Raw genomic sequence first — 15000 nt, 5'->3', positions numbered from 1 at the left:
TCATAACCTACAAAATGAGATATGTGAACTGCAAATTGTCACCGAGCTGTGTTTGTCAGTTTATAAGGCAATCACATTCTCACTTTGTAATCAGATGATCTTACTGTAATTCAGTGCAAGGGCAGGCAACAGTTATGAACGGCGGTAGATTTGTGTTTGCATGCTTTATTTGTGTAACTCTGAAACTTAAAAAAAAATAAAGATTCGCACTTCACATATCTCATAACTTTTGATATTTTCACTTTCACAGTATGGTTTGAAAATAAATTACATCATTCGATAACAGAAAGTCCTCTATCGTGCTATCCGTTTCTATAAAGAGACGAATGAACAGAGAATGAAAACGTTTTTATCTGAACAACATGCAACAAACAGAAACAAGGATTCAAGTGATTAAATGGTAAACGACTTCAAACTCACCGTCGTCCATTTTGCACGCCCAAACCCGATGCAGATCTGTGCATGCGTGTGGATTTATCGCTGGACAAAAAAACTGTGGAAAATCAGGACTGGGCCTCCAGGCCGCTGGGCCGTAGCGGGCCGTGGGTCTGCTTTTAGCAAAACCCTTATGAAAGAACCTGTTGAGATAATTTGAAGTATATAAGGTAGTAAATATGTAAACAGAAAGATTTCTACTTTTTTCAGACTCAGATGTAGCTAGAGTGTTACAGGTCTAGAAGTTTTGGGAAATGACCCCATGAATAAGTTTTTTTAGGTTCAACCCCCACTCCCTCTTGGATTTCTGTACTCTTTGATCCTAACCCCCCCCCCCCCCCCCCCCCCCCCCCCCAAAAAAAAAACAAAAACAAAAAAATACAAAAAAACAAAAAAAAAAAAAATTAAGATTGTTTCATACTGGTATGTGCAAACATTTTCTCATATTCATAGTAATCATTTATATTAGTATAAACACACAGGTGATTATACAAAATTGCGCGCTCTCATTGGCTCGCTATCTCGGATTATCAGCCGATAATCACCTCGACGGACAAAATGGCTGCTAGTAGTCGTTTTGCCACTGTAAGTGAAGATGATTTCGCGTTGAAATGTTTTTTTTTCCTCTTTTTTGAAATAATCACCTGTGTGTTTATACTAATACACCAATAATCACTTCGCCTTCGGCGAATAATTGTGAATTATTGAAGGAAAGAAATGTTTAGTTGAAGTGCAGGTTTTAGACAAAAGATTGCAGTGATGCTCGCACTCATATCAGGACAATAATTATGAGCAATTGTCTCATATAGACATCTGAAAAATTCAGGCAGCTTTCACAGGAACACATGATGAGCCCAATAAGTTGATCCGCTCCCACCTGTGTGGCTTCATAACTCAGTTGGTAGAGCCTTGCACCGGCGTCGCAGAGGTCATGGGTTCCAATCCCATTGAAGCTGGCCGCCTGAATTTTTCTGATAAGTACAAGAATCGCTTCAATCTGTTGTTTATAATTTTACCACAGTATATAGTATTTTAATAATTCAGTGGTAGTATGTATGAATAATATTAATTAATTTTTAATAACTTGATTAAATTAAAATTAAGCGTATGTCAAGGATATACCATTAATTTTATTCTGTAGTCAATGATTCCATGTTTAAAGACTGGCTTGATATGAAAAATGTAAGTCGTGGATAGGGTTTTTGGGGTCATGTTGGCTGTAATCATCCCATTTCTAAAAAAAATGAATGGCAAGGTGATACATTTTAACACACAGCCTTGCTGGGTATGGGTATTAAAAAGCAAGGTGACATGCTCTAATATCAACCCTATAATGGGCCCTTTACAGGTTAGTGATCACATGGTAAAAAAACCGCCGTACTGGAATGCAAATTGCGCACTGGGACATCTTAAACGAAGCAAGATAATTAAATTTTTTTTTGTTGTAGATGTCTCAGTGGGCAATTTGCGTCCCAGTATAGCGTTTTTTGTACCATGTGATCACTAACCTGCAAAGGGCCCATTATTATACATGCAAGCAGCCATATCGCAAAGTGGGCAGTGGACGAATATACAGATGAGTCCATATTATCATAAGCTTTTTCAGCCTTGTTAGGCCTTCCTTATCAGCTTGGCAACACCATTGGGCTTCCAACTACCAAAGTCAAGCGTGGAAGTCCTTTACTGCTGAGGTGAGTGTCTAGAACACTCCTTAAGTGCCAAGTCTCCCTCACAAAATTAATATTCTTTGTTGGTATGATAGTGAAGATGCATAAGGAACTGGCCAGATCTCAGGGTTAGTTCAGTAATATTAAACAGCTGGCAAACAGGATAACACATTCAATTTGTTACTTTTAAAATTCACTGTGAAAATCAGTGACATGAGCTCTACAATACTGTGAATCCTAAAGTTTGTCACTTTAATGCCCCAAAGCACCAGCCTTGAGTTCCTTGCTGCTGTAAATTCAGCTATGTTTGTTTTTATATCAAAAATATGCAACAAGTGTGTTAATTTTATTTTCATAGTTTATTATGGTCAAAGTGACCTCAGATCACTGCAGGAAGTTAACCGATACAATATTAATTTATATATGAGAAAGGAACACATACCGTGCATTTTTACCAAGGTTCAACACACCCATCCGAAAAAATTGGTTTTTGCTCTGAGCGGGACTCAAACCCACGCCTCCCTGATTACTAGTCGGGCATGCTAAGCCACTACACCATCAAGGCTACCACGCTGGCAACGCAGCAGATTAATGAGGTGACTTAGCAGCGAGGGGATCCCTAGGGTCCAACTTTCCTTCACTTGAGTGTGTATCCTTGCCTCTAAAACCCCAGAAAGGGTTTAGAACACATGAAAGTTAATAATTTCGAGGCAAATGAAAGGTGTAGATTATATATGAGAAAGCAGGAGTCGAACCCACGCCTCCCTGATTACTAGGAAAGTTGGGCCCGAGGGATCCCCTCGCTGCTAAGTCACCTCATTAATCTGCTGCGTTGCCAGCGTGGTAGCCTTGATGGTGTAGTGGCTTAGCATGCCCGACTAGTAATCATGAGTCCCGCTCAGGGCAAAAACCAATTTTTCAGATGGGTGTGTCGAAAGGTAAAAATGCACGGTATGTGTTCCTTTCTCATATATAATCTATACCTTTCATTTGCCTCGAAATTATTAACTTTCATGAATATTAATTTAATGACAGTAGAACAGCTGATTGCTTTAATATTGCATTATGGATTGATCATGTTAATTAAAAATTTATATCATTGAATCCAAGGTGATATATCATTTTGTCTCCAGCAAGGTAAATCTGACCCACAGATATTATGCAAGAAAGGTGCAATCACATCTCAAAGTACACCAACTCAAGTCTCAATGGGAGAAGTATCTTGCTTTACCTGATAACCAGCAACACCTGGAAAAAGGTGACATTTAAGTTGACCTTGTTTTATTTTCACTACTATTTTGTCATACCAGAAGCTCAATTCGGCAGCCATTTTGAATTATATTGTTCCAGTAGCTATTAAGGTACAGTATTAATTTGCGCCCTGAGTATCTCATAATACCTTTTTAAACAATTATAGTTCTAAATCAAAATGGCTGCCGAATTGTTGAAGTAGTCTGTTGACGTTACTCGTCAGCGGGGAAACTCCTTAGGGGTAGAAGAGTTTATGAAAAGTGGCTTAGTTGACCTTGAAAGCAGGAATTTCACAAAACATGTTGGGTAAAGAGTTTAAGCATTTTCATCCTTGAAAACGTTGGTTAAAGAATGAGATGTCCGTTTGAGAGTGATCTATGTTTTCCATACTATCTACACCATTATTGAGCAATGTAGGTACATGTTAGTAAGCACATAATTTATAAAGCTAGCACTTATTTCCTATAAGCCTGGATGTTCTTAACGCTTTGACACCCAAACTGGCCTAAACCCTCCAGACTATTTTACTCTGTCTGTCTAACGCCAGAGTATTTTACTCTGTCTAACGCCAGACGATTTTACTCGTCAATGGGAAACCCCCAGGGGTCAATGGGTTAAGGTAATCCATTCAAAGGCAATTTTATGGTCACGCAAGTAAAATGTAGTTATCTGTAGCCCTTTCATGGCAGTTCTATTTTCAATAACTAAAAGCGATTGGGCAATCCAAGGTCAGCAAGCACTAAGGATTTACTGTATTCTAGCTTCGAACTTTATGGCCTTGTTGTCACAAGCAGGTTAGTATGATCCACAGCTTTGGCACTTTCTTTCAAAGCTCTATTCACAGCTAAGAGTTGACATTGCAACAGCAAGTTTGTAGAACAGCTCTTCGAAGTGGCTATGCCAGGAGACATTAATTTTGTCTAGCTGTAAAAACATAAAAAAGCTATATAGAGGTCACTTTATGTTCTGTTGTTCAGCGGAGTTAGCGCTCAGTACATTATTGTGTTTTATGATTTGTTTCCCTCCCTCCCTCCCTTTGGAGTGAAGATTGGGGCCTTGTTATATGCACTCAAACTTGGGTCACTCCTGTATGGTGCAGTTAAGTCTGCGCATCAATTTCCCTCAAGCTTGTTGGCTGTGTTGCCTTTTCAATGTTGCCTGCGAACCGGTACTTTTGTCTGATCCAGCACATGCTCTTTTTTATTCAGCTCGTAGTGCTGGCTGGAGATAAGTGACGTTCCTTTGTCACACAATCACCAGAAGTCGCACAGACACACAGGCTATCCTAACGCAAGGCAGTGCTCCCCCATTAACACCAACCAGAGTCAATCTTTGCTCATAAAATTATCTAGAAGCTAGCATGGTTAACACAAAACATAACGAACAGAGACATTAATGAAAAGTAGTCCAGGCGCCAGTTGTTCAAAGGGTGGATAGTGCTATCCACCGGATAATTCAATAGGTTTTGCTAGGTTATGTGCACTAGATTGTGATTTATCTGGTGGATAGCATTATCCACCTTTTGAACAACAGAAGCTAGGTTTATTATAATACTATCCAGAACAGGTCTTAGTCCAAGGGATACCCTTGATAATAAAAACAAAAGTGGTCGCGGCTAGTGGTCAATATTTATTGAGTTGTGAAGCGTCAAGGTAAATACCCGCCACTAGCCACTGACACTGAGATGAATAGCAAAGGATTTTCAGAGTTTGCGTAGCCAATTAGAGCACACCTTTGATTCTATCCGTTGTTTTAGTATACTAAAAGTTTTTATTTTGTTCTTTGACTTCATTAATTTTTGGGATATCTGTCATTCTCTATTCAAAGGTGTTAGTTTCTTTAAAAAAAAAACGGATTCAGAACACCACATACATGTAGTGTAGAACATCTCATTGTACTGTATAAGCCTGAGGATACTCTCACTCCCTAAAGAGTCAGTGAGTCCTTTTTATTCAAGTACTTTATTTGTGGTTTTTTGTTATTATGTCTCCACCAATGCCATATCTCCACCACTTCTACATAGATCAAATTTCCTCAATTCACTAAACATCAGCCACTTAATCTTTCCACAAGGGTTAACCTGCGATCAGGCTCTATTTTGGTTTTGCGCAGCACATGCTGTGGAAATAGAGCCTGACCAAATTCTTCTTCGAAATTACTTCCACCCACTTTATTTGATTGATTGACATGTCCTTCATCAGCCAATCAGATGTCTTTCTGTTACTCAATACTCGCGAGTTTTGTTTTGACAAATTAACCGTGGGAGGAATTTTGTCTCTGTTGCCATAAACGAAAGTTTCCAATGCAAACCTTTGGCTTCCATTTTACAAACTACAAATTTCAAGCATAGGGAAATTTACTTTATGTACCTTTCGATTATATAATGCCAATTAAAGCCCGATCAGAGTAATTCTTCCGAACTTCACCGAATATGCAATCTTGCAAAATTGTAAGCTTGACATTTTAAGTTTGCAATTGAAATAACCTAAATGCTGAAACCCATAAGGGTTGAAACGTGTAACGGCCCCTTGTGTACTGGGAACAAGCTTCTGAATATTCAATTTGCTAAGTACCATATTTGGAACAACAAGAGCGAGGGGTTTCCAAATATGGTACTTAGCACTGAAACATTAAACCAATCAGTTCGCACTGAATATTCGGAAGCTGTGAACGCGTGTTACACGTTTCAACCCTTATGGGTTTCTGTTCACAGATAATTGAGATATGTTACACATTCGGGTGTTACAAAAACTAATACCCTCGAAAACTAAGACCTAAGACCTAATGCTCAAGACCCTGGGGTCTTAGATTTTGTAGTACAAAAACTAAGATCCTGGTCTTAATTTCAGACCCCGGGAGTCTTTGGTCTTAGCTGGGTCTTAGTTTTCATAACACCATTACACATTCAATCCATGTAAGTTGCGATTTTATCAGCATCTCCTCCTGTTTCAATTCAACTCTTTGTTTGATCCAGGAAACCAATATACACTTTCATTGCCATTTGAATCAACCAGTTAACCTGTTTCTCTGCTTTTCTTTCGCTATTTATTATCAAAACAACAGGGAAGCCGTTAAGTACATTTGACCACACGGCCACAGAGCTTGCCAATGGAATCACTAATTTCGCTCTTGATAAAGACTTTCTAGAGATTCAAACCAGATTCTGCACAAGTTATGATACGTGCGAGACGGCATAACGAAGTTTATAAAAATAAAATAGGGTTGTGCTGTCACTGTAAGAAAATAGGTGGGAAAACTCTTCATACCCTAATGGCAGATAAGTCAAGAGGACTTTGTGAGAGCTGTACGCTATCAGGAAGGAGTCTTCACTTCCGGCTTTTTAACAGCCAATCATCACGAGTTTGGTTGGCCAAAATTTGGCCAACTGTCCAGAATTCACGAGAGACGTTTGGTCAGGCCCAATTTTAGTGAGCGCCGACTCAAGAGAACATATTATGAGCAAAGCTAAAAATGGGCCTGATCGCAGGTTATGCAAGGGTAATTTCATCCTCTATTGACTTCTTTCAATTGATAAAACAGTCCAAATTTTCATATATTTGAAGGTGCCTTGTTGATTGCCAGATGGATTCTCAATGAAGAGGACATAGATGAGCAAAGCATTTTATTGGAACTTGACAACATTGCTCAAATGGTGCAGCAGAGTCTTCATGGAAACAGAAGTGTCATCAACAGTAATTCCACAAGCCCATTGGAAGAAAGGATAGCGAGAAGGACTAAAGCCATTCCAGCTGTCACACATCCTGCGGCTACTCTGAGAATACTGGACTGTCTAAAGCATGTATTATACCAACAGTTGCAGTTTAAAGGGAATGTTGATGAGTATTATAGAAAGGAAAACTCATTGCTTCATGAGGTGAGAATTCCCTCTAGCACTCCTTATGTCCTTTTTTTTTTTATAAGTCAGCTTGTCTTGAGCACACACAGTTTTACTCTTGAGGTAAGGTAAATATGAGACCACATACTTGAACTCAAAGGAATGTGAAATAATGTGTTGTTTTTATGCATGAAAACCGACCAGTACCTGAGGAGAAAACCCTGCAGAAACTACATGTACATGTATCTTACAATTTTATTATTTACTGACAGGAATCAGTACATTATGCATGTGATAACACGTACTGGTAATTTCTTCCTTCTTGCAAGAAAAAGTATGTTTAAGTCATCCAATAAATTTATTTATCGTATACTCGACAAAATGTTGCATTTCTGATTGCAGGTGTTAAACAATCGTTGTGGTAACCCCATTACTTTATCAGTCCTGTTTGCTGCAGTTGCCAGAAGAATTGGAGTAAGCGTAGAACCTGTGAGTCTAAAAAATTTCTCTCTTGTTGATTGACTCAATTAAATGCTAATGCAATGACTGTTTTGCTTAACAAATTGTTTAAAATAATACCTCTAGGGAAGGGATACATGATTGGTTCTCTCAAAATGAAATGACATTTGGGAATTGTACTGTAAGTATGTGAAAACTAATTAAAACAGGGATCATGAATGCACAGCATGTAAGATTCATTAGATCCACACACACTGTGTTTAGTGTAAGATATCTTTAGTGTATCTTTTACATCATTAAATAATAATATATATTTTTTTTAATTTAGGTAAATTTTCCCAGCCATTTTATGTTGCGATGGAAAACAAACTTGGACCCAGAGTAAGTGATGATATACATATGTACAAATTATTGGATGAGTCTATATATTATGATTATTATTATTATTATGATAACTCAGCTTATGTTGGTCTGCTAGACATTTTCTATAATTATATACTGGTACTTCAATCTATTTTAAAGTTATTTTAAGACTTTCAAGTATTGAAAGAATGCATGTGCAGGAAATCCATACAAGATGGCGGAGTTTGCCAGACTGGGAAAAAACAGATTTGGTTCTGGATGGCTTCCTCACAGCGAGAGTTGAATTGAAAGCTGTTGTAATCTTGTTGCGGCTTGTCTTGAGAATACAAGCTGTTTTTGCAACAAAAACGGTTGCTCATTTAAAAATAGATTCACTAAGAATGAAGTGAAATTTCAAATTCTAAACGAAAACAAATACTTACAATCCTGCTCTGAATTTTGCCATCATCTTCACACTTTGCAGTAATAAAAGGATTTTAACTGGCAGCAAAAAAAATAATGTTTACTAGATGACCTCACAGAGTGTGGTATGTCCGAATCTGAATTAAGACATTTGCAGACAAGCTTTTATTGGTTAAATACCTGGGTAAATGAATTTTCCCTTGCTATCACTTTGGGGTAGCTGTCAAGGGAAACTCTGTTGTTCTTGTGACATATCTAAGCTCCAGACAATAAAATTTCCCCGAGGTAAATTACTTGGGGAAAAATTGGTCACACTGAAAAAAATCAGTTTCCCGAGGTAAACTGTCAACAAGTTGGGTTTACCTACAGGTAAAAAGTCTGCAGTGTGACGGTGGCTAATGAAGATTGAGGAGATATTCTTTAGCATTCTGGAAGCATCGGAATTCCAGGACCCAGTTAATTAAGGTTACTGCTAACCTTTTGGGGTGCCTTCCAGGAAATCTTTCATAAACTCGTTATTTTCGGTAAAACTCCAGCAACCTATATACCGGTATCACCAAAAAGGGTATAAAGAAAATGAAGAATCCAAATATATGAACATTTTTGTTTATTATGGCTTTCTTTAGCGCGTGCGCGAAGCTTCAAAATCAAAACCATACATGTTCACTTTGCTGAATTACCCACCTTCGCATTATCACGCACAACCAAACAAACTGTACTATATCAATCAGCACTTTATAGGCTACCAAAGTGTGTTGGGCTTTTAGGATCTTCCTGTTGGTGTCCGAGAAAATAAACTTTGAAGTGGACCAATAGAAAATTGTCCATTTTGCGACACGCAGAGACACGTCAAAGTAAAAATATTTGGAATTTTTTAAAAGCTTGACACCCTTTCGTGCACCAATATCCGACGATCATTTTGCCCAAATTTCGGAAAAATCTGACAAATAGATCTTAACACAGCCTATAAATTCATTTGAAGAGGAGCTATTCCTGGAAGAATTAACCCCAAGTTTTCGGGCTGAAAAGATTTTACACGTTTTCACACCTTGTCAATGTGGGTGTGAATGCGGTCATGCCGCTATGATGCTGCCGACCAATGAAAATTGAGGTAATAAGGCCCCCTAAAGAGGCATTCAGCGCTGCATCATTACCCATAGATTGTTTATACCTAATTGCAGACTTAGCCCTTGTCGCTAGCAGCAAGCTGAGTTTTCTTTGTTTCCTCGATGGAATCTTCCTTTTTTTTAGACCCTGGAGAACTTTTCTGTTTCGACTTCTCTCCTCATTTCATGCGTTTCATGGCCTAGTAAGGATGATATCGCCTCGCATATTCCTTTAACACAACCGCATCGACTACAAGTAAATGGCAAACTCAACATGCGATAAAGTGAAGATATGTGGATGTATTCCCGCATCAAACTGTACGGGTGTTAACGAGTGTTGACATCTCATAACACCTTGGGGGATTAACATTTTAGTCACGAAAAACACAAAATTTGCAATAACTCTGCAAGAAAAAAGCATTTTCAAATAATTTATTTTTTGCAAGAAAGAAAATATAATGAGCTATTGTATGGTAGCTTTTTAACATAATTTTTGCAAAAGTTGAGACCGAAAAGGTTAGCAGTAACCTTAAATTTCAATCTGTGGTAAAATGTTAACTGAGGTTTGAATTTGCCATGAAATAAGCCCTATCAATGTAATTTTATTCTGATGAAAAACAAAAGTTAAAGTCAAAATAATTTTGAAATGACATAAAATCAGTAAAATAGACTGCATTTTATGTATTAATGCAGTAATCCAGGATTGGCCTTATTGGGTTTTGAACAACTTCTCCCAGACTAGTACCAAAGGGGACAGAATCAACCTGGTCACGAGCAAAATTATTGTCCTTAGTAGATGTACATAATAGTGAGGATATTTTTCAGTTCCTTCTTCTGTGGATTGTTTTTAATTGTCTCAGTAATTTTTTTTTTCTGTTGTTTTGGAAGGGCAGCTGATGAAACTGCATACAAATACATTGACTGTTTTAATGGCGGTAGATTTCTTTCCAAGGAGCAATGCCTGGAGATGCTTTACATGGAAAATTCTAGTTCGATCAATCACAACTTTTTTGATAAAGCTACACCAAGACAGGTACCTCAGATTTTGGTGATGATCCCCTTTCCTGAGATGAACGTTTGGGCGTCATTCTTGGAAGAAACAGAGATCTTGATCAATGTGGCCCTAACCCTAAGAGTCATAGTTTATAGATTAAACAAAGATAGTCAGTCTTGTTGGATTTTCAGAACTATATGTACCAGTAAGTGGCACCCATAATTTGATGGAGTGAGATTCCTATTAGGGCTTCAGTGGTCATCTTTTAACTGATTGATGTGTGTCTGGCCATTTTTTAGGTATTTATTCGCATGGTAGCCAATATCATCAACAGCTATAGGACTTTACAGCAGAATAACAGGTGGCTTGTTGTGACTAGAAATTAACATAACCACTGTTGCTTGCAAGATTTTGCAATTATTGTTTGAAGAATCATGTACATGGCATGGAGTGGTTTTAGCAAGCACTGCCTGCTGATGAAAAGCAACAGCCACTTCACGTGGAGAAGTCGGCTACTCTTTTCCCTGTAACATTGAAACTCATTTTGACATTATGACAACATGAAGTTGGCTAAACATGATCGTCAATTTTGATTTTGGAATGTGGCATCTGGGAGATACCCAGAGACAAAGGAGCTGTTAAGACCCTTGTTGATGCACTCAGATACTCTGCTCAAAGACCTCAAACCATGCAGCCACCAAACTTCAAGTTTCATTGAAACCCCTGGTATGAAAAATTCTGCTGGGCTCCTAACGTGCTTCCTGGTTTCCAAAGTTAGCCAAGAGTAACTTTAGCCAGAATATGGAATACTTGTATGGCAATTAAAGAAGGTTATTAAGACAAACACTTTTGCTTCAGCCAGGTCTAAGAATTGTGGTAGTGAGAGAACAAAGCCGAGCGAGAATCAAACCTCACACTCAAAACTTCCCATGCTTTCAATTTCTTAGGCAAAAACAAAAATTATCGTTTTTACACTGGACATCACATCCCTATATACACCATCACCCCCAACGGTTAAGGTCTTGTAGCGCTTAAATATTTTTTTCATGGATGGACCATTGAAGACCCTAGATCAGGAACATTTTTTCTCTTTTAGCTGAACTTTCTTTGACCCTCAAATGTTTTTCATTAACGAACAATTTAATTTTGTTGTTTTTTCCCATTTCTCCACCAATGGCTTGGCTCCCCATTTCCTATTTATCCTACAAAAAACACCCCTCAATTCCTTGATTTCCTTATCAAAGTGCCGAGGCTCAAATCATCAGTCATTGGCTTTATTTATAGAGGCAGTTTGACTTTACTGAATTTTTTTATAATTCTGGGGAATTCATCTTCAAGCACCAATAGCCAAACTTCATTTTGGCTTCCACTAATCAAATTTCTGATGCCAAACCAAGAACCATTATTTGCTGAAATTCAATTGATGCATGACATAACCTACCAATCAGCATCTTCTGTTTCCATGGTACAATCTAACATTCAAACTCCATGCAGATGGGAAGTGATGGAATCCGTACAAACAAAAACTCGCATTCACTGTCAGGAGGTGGAGTCGATCTTCCCAGCTATGTTTCGAAATATGATTGATGGAAGCCAAAATGCAGTTTGGCCCCTAGCGATTGAAGGTTAGATTCCGCAGAATTTTGAAAATTGCAGTAATCAACTTGTTTGATAAAACCACATTTTCATGTTTTAGTTTCCCACCGTGTAAAAATTACGGTTTTCCAGACAATAACTCCTCCATTTATTCTGGACACTTGCACATTGATTGCAAAAGGAATTCTAAGAAGAAAACAATGCTACCTTTATCAAAGTGTTTTCACCTCAAAATTAATCATATAATAGTAGTTTGTCCATGTGTGAAGCGGTGGAACCACCCTCTTAACCCAACATTGTTTTGCAGGTTAACAGGTCTGCATTCTGCCCTGGATCTTGCACTGTTTCTTGACCCAAATGATGAGGACAGTCGATTTCTTCTCGTGAGGACACAAGTTCATCTGGGAATAGATTTAGAGGAGGTACAGCTTTCAGAGTAAATTTACAGTGTTTGCTCATTGGCCTTTCCTGTTTCTTATGTTTATTTTACTTTACTGGGAATGCACAAGTCCATTATGGTCTTATCTACCCACCCATCCCTTGTCCTTGATTAGTCTGAACATCCCTGTATTTCCTTAATAATTGATAAAACTGTAACATGTTGAGTGCTGAATGTTATAACTTATTCAGGCAATCAAAAGTTGTCAAGAGATACTGAACGGTGCTTCACTTCGCAAAGAAATTGCAAGGAGTCTTCTTGAGCAAGCTACTGTGAAGAAGAACGAGGAGGATTGTGCTGACAATACTTACCAACCGGTATGGCATACCCAGCAGCAAATTTTGCCACAGCATATAGTTTGGTTCAAACCTTTCAATAATAATATTAATTACCCACTATTCACCGAAGTAGAGGTGGCTATTGGTGGAGAAGACTTGGTTTTGATTAGTAAACTCATAACTATAGGCATTATTTGAGCATTCCACTGTACAAGGATCTTGATCAAGGTGACCATATTTCCTTTCATGTCTTCTTTACAGAAACTAAGAACTGATCCCAGGAATTCCGAGGTTCAGTTTAAAGTTGGAATGGTTATGAGGCATAAGTTGTGAGTATGAATGCAACCAATACTTTCCTCGTGGAACAACACCTTTGACAGATTAAAGTAATTTTGCCTTGGTAATGTTTATTCAGGTACCATTATGGTTGTGTTATCTTTGGTTGGGATCCCGTTTGTCAAATGGATGAGTCATGGATTCAACGTATGAGTGTTGATAACTTACCGAATGGTGGAAGAAATCAGCCATTTTATAATGTTCTTGGAGATGACTGCACACAAAGATATGCAGCACATGGTAAGCCAAGTTTTGTTCATGGTACATGTAAGTGTGACGCTTCATGGTGCAGTAAGTGAGGGAGCAAGGGAGTGAATGATCAAAGGAACGAAAGAACAAAACAATTGAACACTTTTTAAAACAGTTTTCTTGAGACTGGTTGCTCATTTGAAAATTTAAGTCTCTTTTCTTTTTCTCACCTGCGTGTCACTTGAATTTACTTTGTCCAAGTGTCAACTGTCTTTTGCGCAGAGGCACTAATTGGGACACTGTATATCGTAGGTTGGTTTTTGAAGAGAGGTTTTGCCTTAAGAAGTATTTGCAAGACTTTATAAGAACCATTTGCAATGTATTTTACATCGTCAATCCAATTTAAATTCCTAATGTTTGTTGTATTTGCGTGGGCTCCTAAGATTTTCTCTTTCAGAAGTGTGTACATGTAAACCTTGGGTCAAATCATATTTTTGTTATAATTTGACGGAAAATGCCACAATCTTATTTGGCACTGAGAGCCACTGTTTATCTGCAAAATAAATTGGCTAATTTCATTTTTTTCTGTAATACATTTATTGCAGTAAACTTAAGAGAAGATCCAAACCAGCCATTTAACCCACATCCTGAAATAGGGAAATACTTCAAAGGTTTTAATGGCACACGGTACATACCCAATGAGTGTGTGCGACAACAATATCCTGATGACGTGGAAACTGAAGATTAATACAGAATTCCAGGCTGTCACTGTTTTTACAAAAGATTACAAATTATTGTAAAATAACATGATTGCCGGTTGGTCAAACGATGGATAGCGCTATAATAATACCAACTTTATTCATTAATTCAATGAAAGGGAAGGATACCAGAGGTTATCCCTATGGAGAGTATCCGCCCGCAGCAGTCTGTTTCCACCCAATAAATCACTATCCACTGGTTAACTCAATATTGATTTTGCTAGTAGGTAGCATTATATAACAACAACAATAATGATAATAATGATGGTGGTGATGATGATAATTTAAAAATTTATAGCGCACAAAGTTTAGAGATTGTCTAAGCTCTTTACTGGGATATATGTAGAACAGTTGGCAGTAGGGTCAAGATCGTGTTAAGAATTTTTGTTTACTTGAGGAGTGGGTGAACTTAGAGAAGTTGAGGGACACCTAAGTCACAATTACCGCCTGTATTTCTGGACAGAAGTGATCTTGAAGTAGAAATGGTCTTGAAGTTGAAGTGATAGGTAAGGGAATACTTGGTGATCTTTATGAAAATTTGACGTGCTTTGAATAAGTTGTGTTTCAGGAGATAGAGTAGCCGTTCCATTTTGTGATGTCCAAGATTATCCCTATCTTGAATGGGTTGCAGGGGTTTTACAGACTTTACTGCTGTACTTAAAGTACACCGTAATTGCTAAAATATCTATTTGAAAAGCAATATTTTCCGAGACAAGGAATCTTTGTAGCAAGCATCATTTTAGTGCATTGACTTGAATATTGTACACAATAGTTAAACAACTTAAAAAATGATTTTATTGTTGCGTGCATATCATTACCATTGTCACTGATTAAGTAATTTTATGTACATTATTGTAGATATATTTAACAATTATTCCATAAGCGCGCGTTG

At 37.8% G+C, this 15000-nt stretch overlaps 1 protein-coding gene across 2 annotated transcripts in view; it reads left to right on the top strand.

The window, feature by feature from the left end:
* Positions 1 to 15000, top strand: part of LOC137975734 (F-box only protein 21-like) — a 17789-nt gene that overhangs the window by 2171 nt on the left and 618 nt on the right. For both annotated transcript variants that reach the window (XM_068822907.1, XM_068822908.1), the window contains exons 3-13: positions 3236 to 3360; positions 6917 to 7227; positions 7591 to 7677; positions 7976 to 8028; positions 10407 to 10551; positions 10812 to 10873; positions 12416 to 12530; positions 12739 to 12864; positions 13087 to 13154; positions 13241 to 13401; positions 13956 to 15000. The exon at positions 13956 to 15000 is cut by the window's right edge and continues 618 nt beyond it. In XM_068822907.1, coding sequence (XP_068679008.1) covers positions 3236 to 3360; positions 6917 to 7227; positions 7591 to 7677; positions 7976 to 8028; positions 10407 to 10551; positions 10812 to 10873; positions 12416 to 12530; positions 12739 to 12864; positions 13087 to 13154; positions 13241 to 13401; positions 13956 to 14098 — 1396 coding nt within the window. In that variant the 3' untranslated portion in view covers positions 14099 to 15000. The remainder of the gene's footprint in view (positions 1 to 3235; positions 3361 to 6916; positions 7228 to 7590; positions 7678 to 7975; positions 8029 to 10406; positions 10552 to 10811; positions 10874 to 12415; positions 12531 to 12738; positions 12865 to 13086; positions 13155 to 13240; positions 13402 to 13955) is intronic.

Source organism: Montipora foliosa, chromosome 11 (genome assembly GCF_036669935.1).
Source record: "Montipora foliosa isolate CH-2021 chromosome 11, ASM3666993v2, whole genome shotgun sequence".
NCBI lineage: Eukaryota > Metazoa > Cnidaria > Anthozoa > Scleractinia > Acroporidae > Montipora > Montipora foliosa.
Note: the sequence above shows the minus strand (reverse complement) of the source record. Positions and strands in the feature narration are given on the sequence as shown.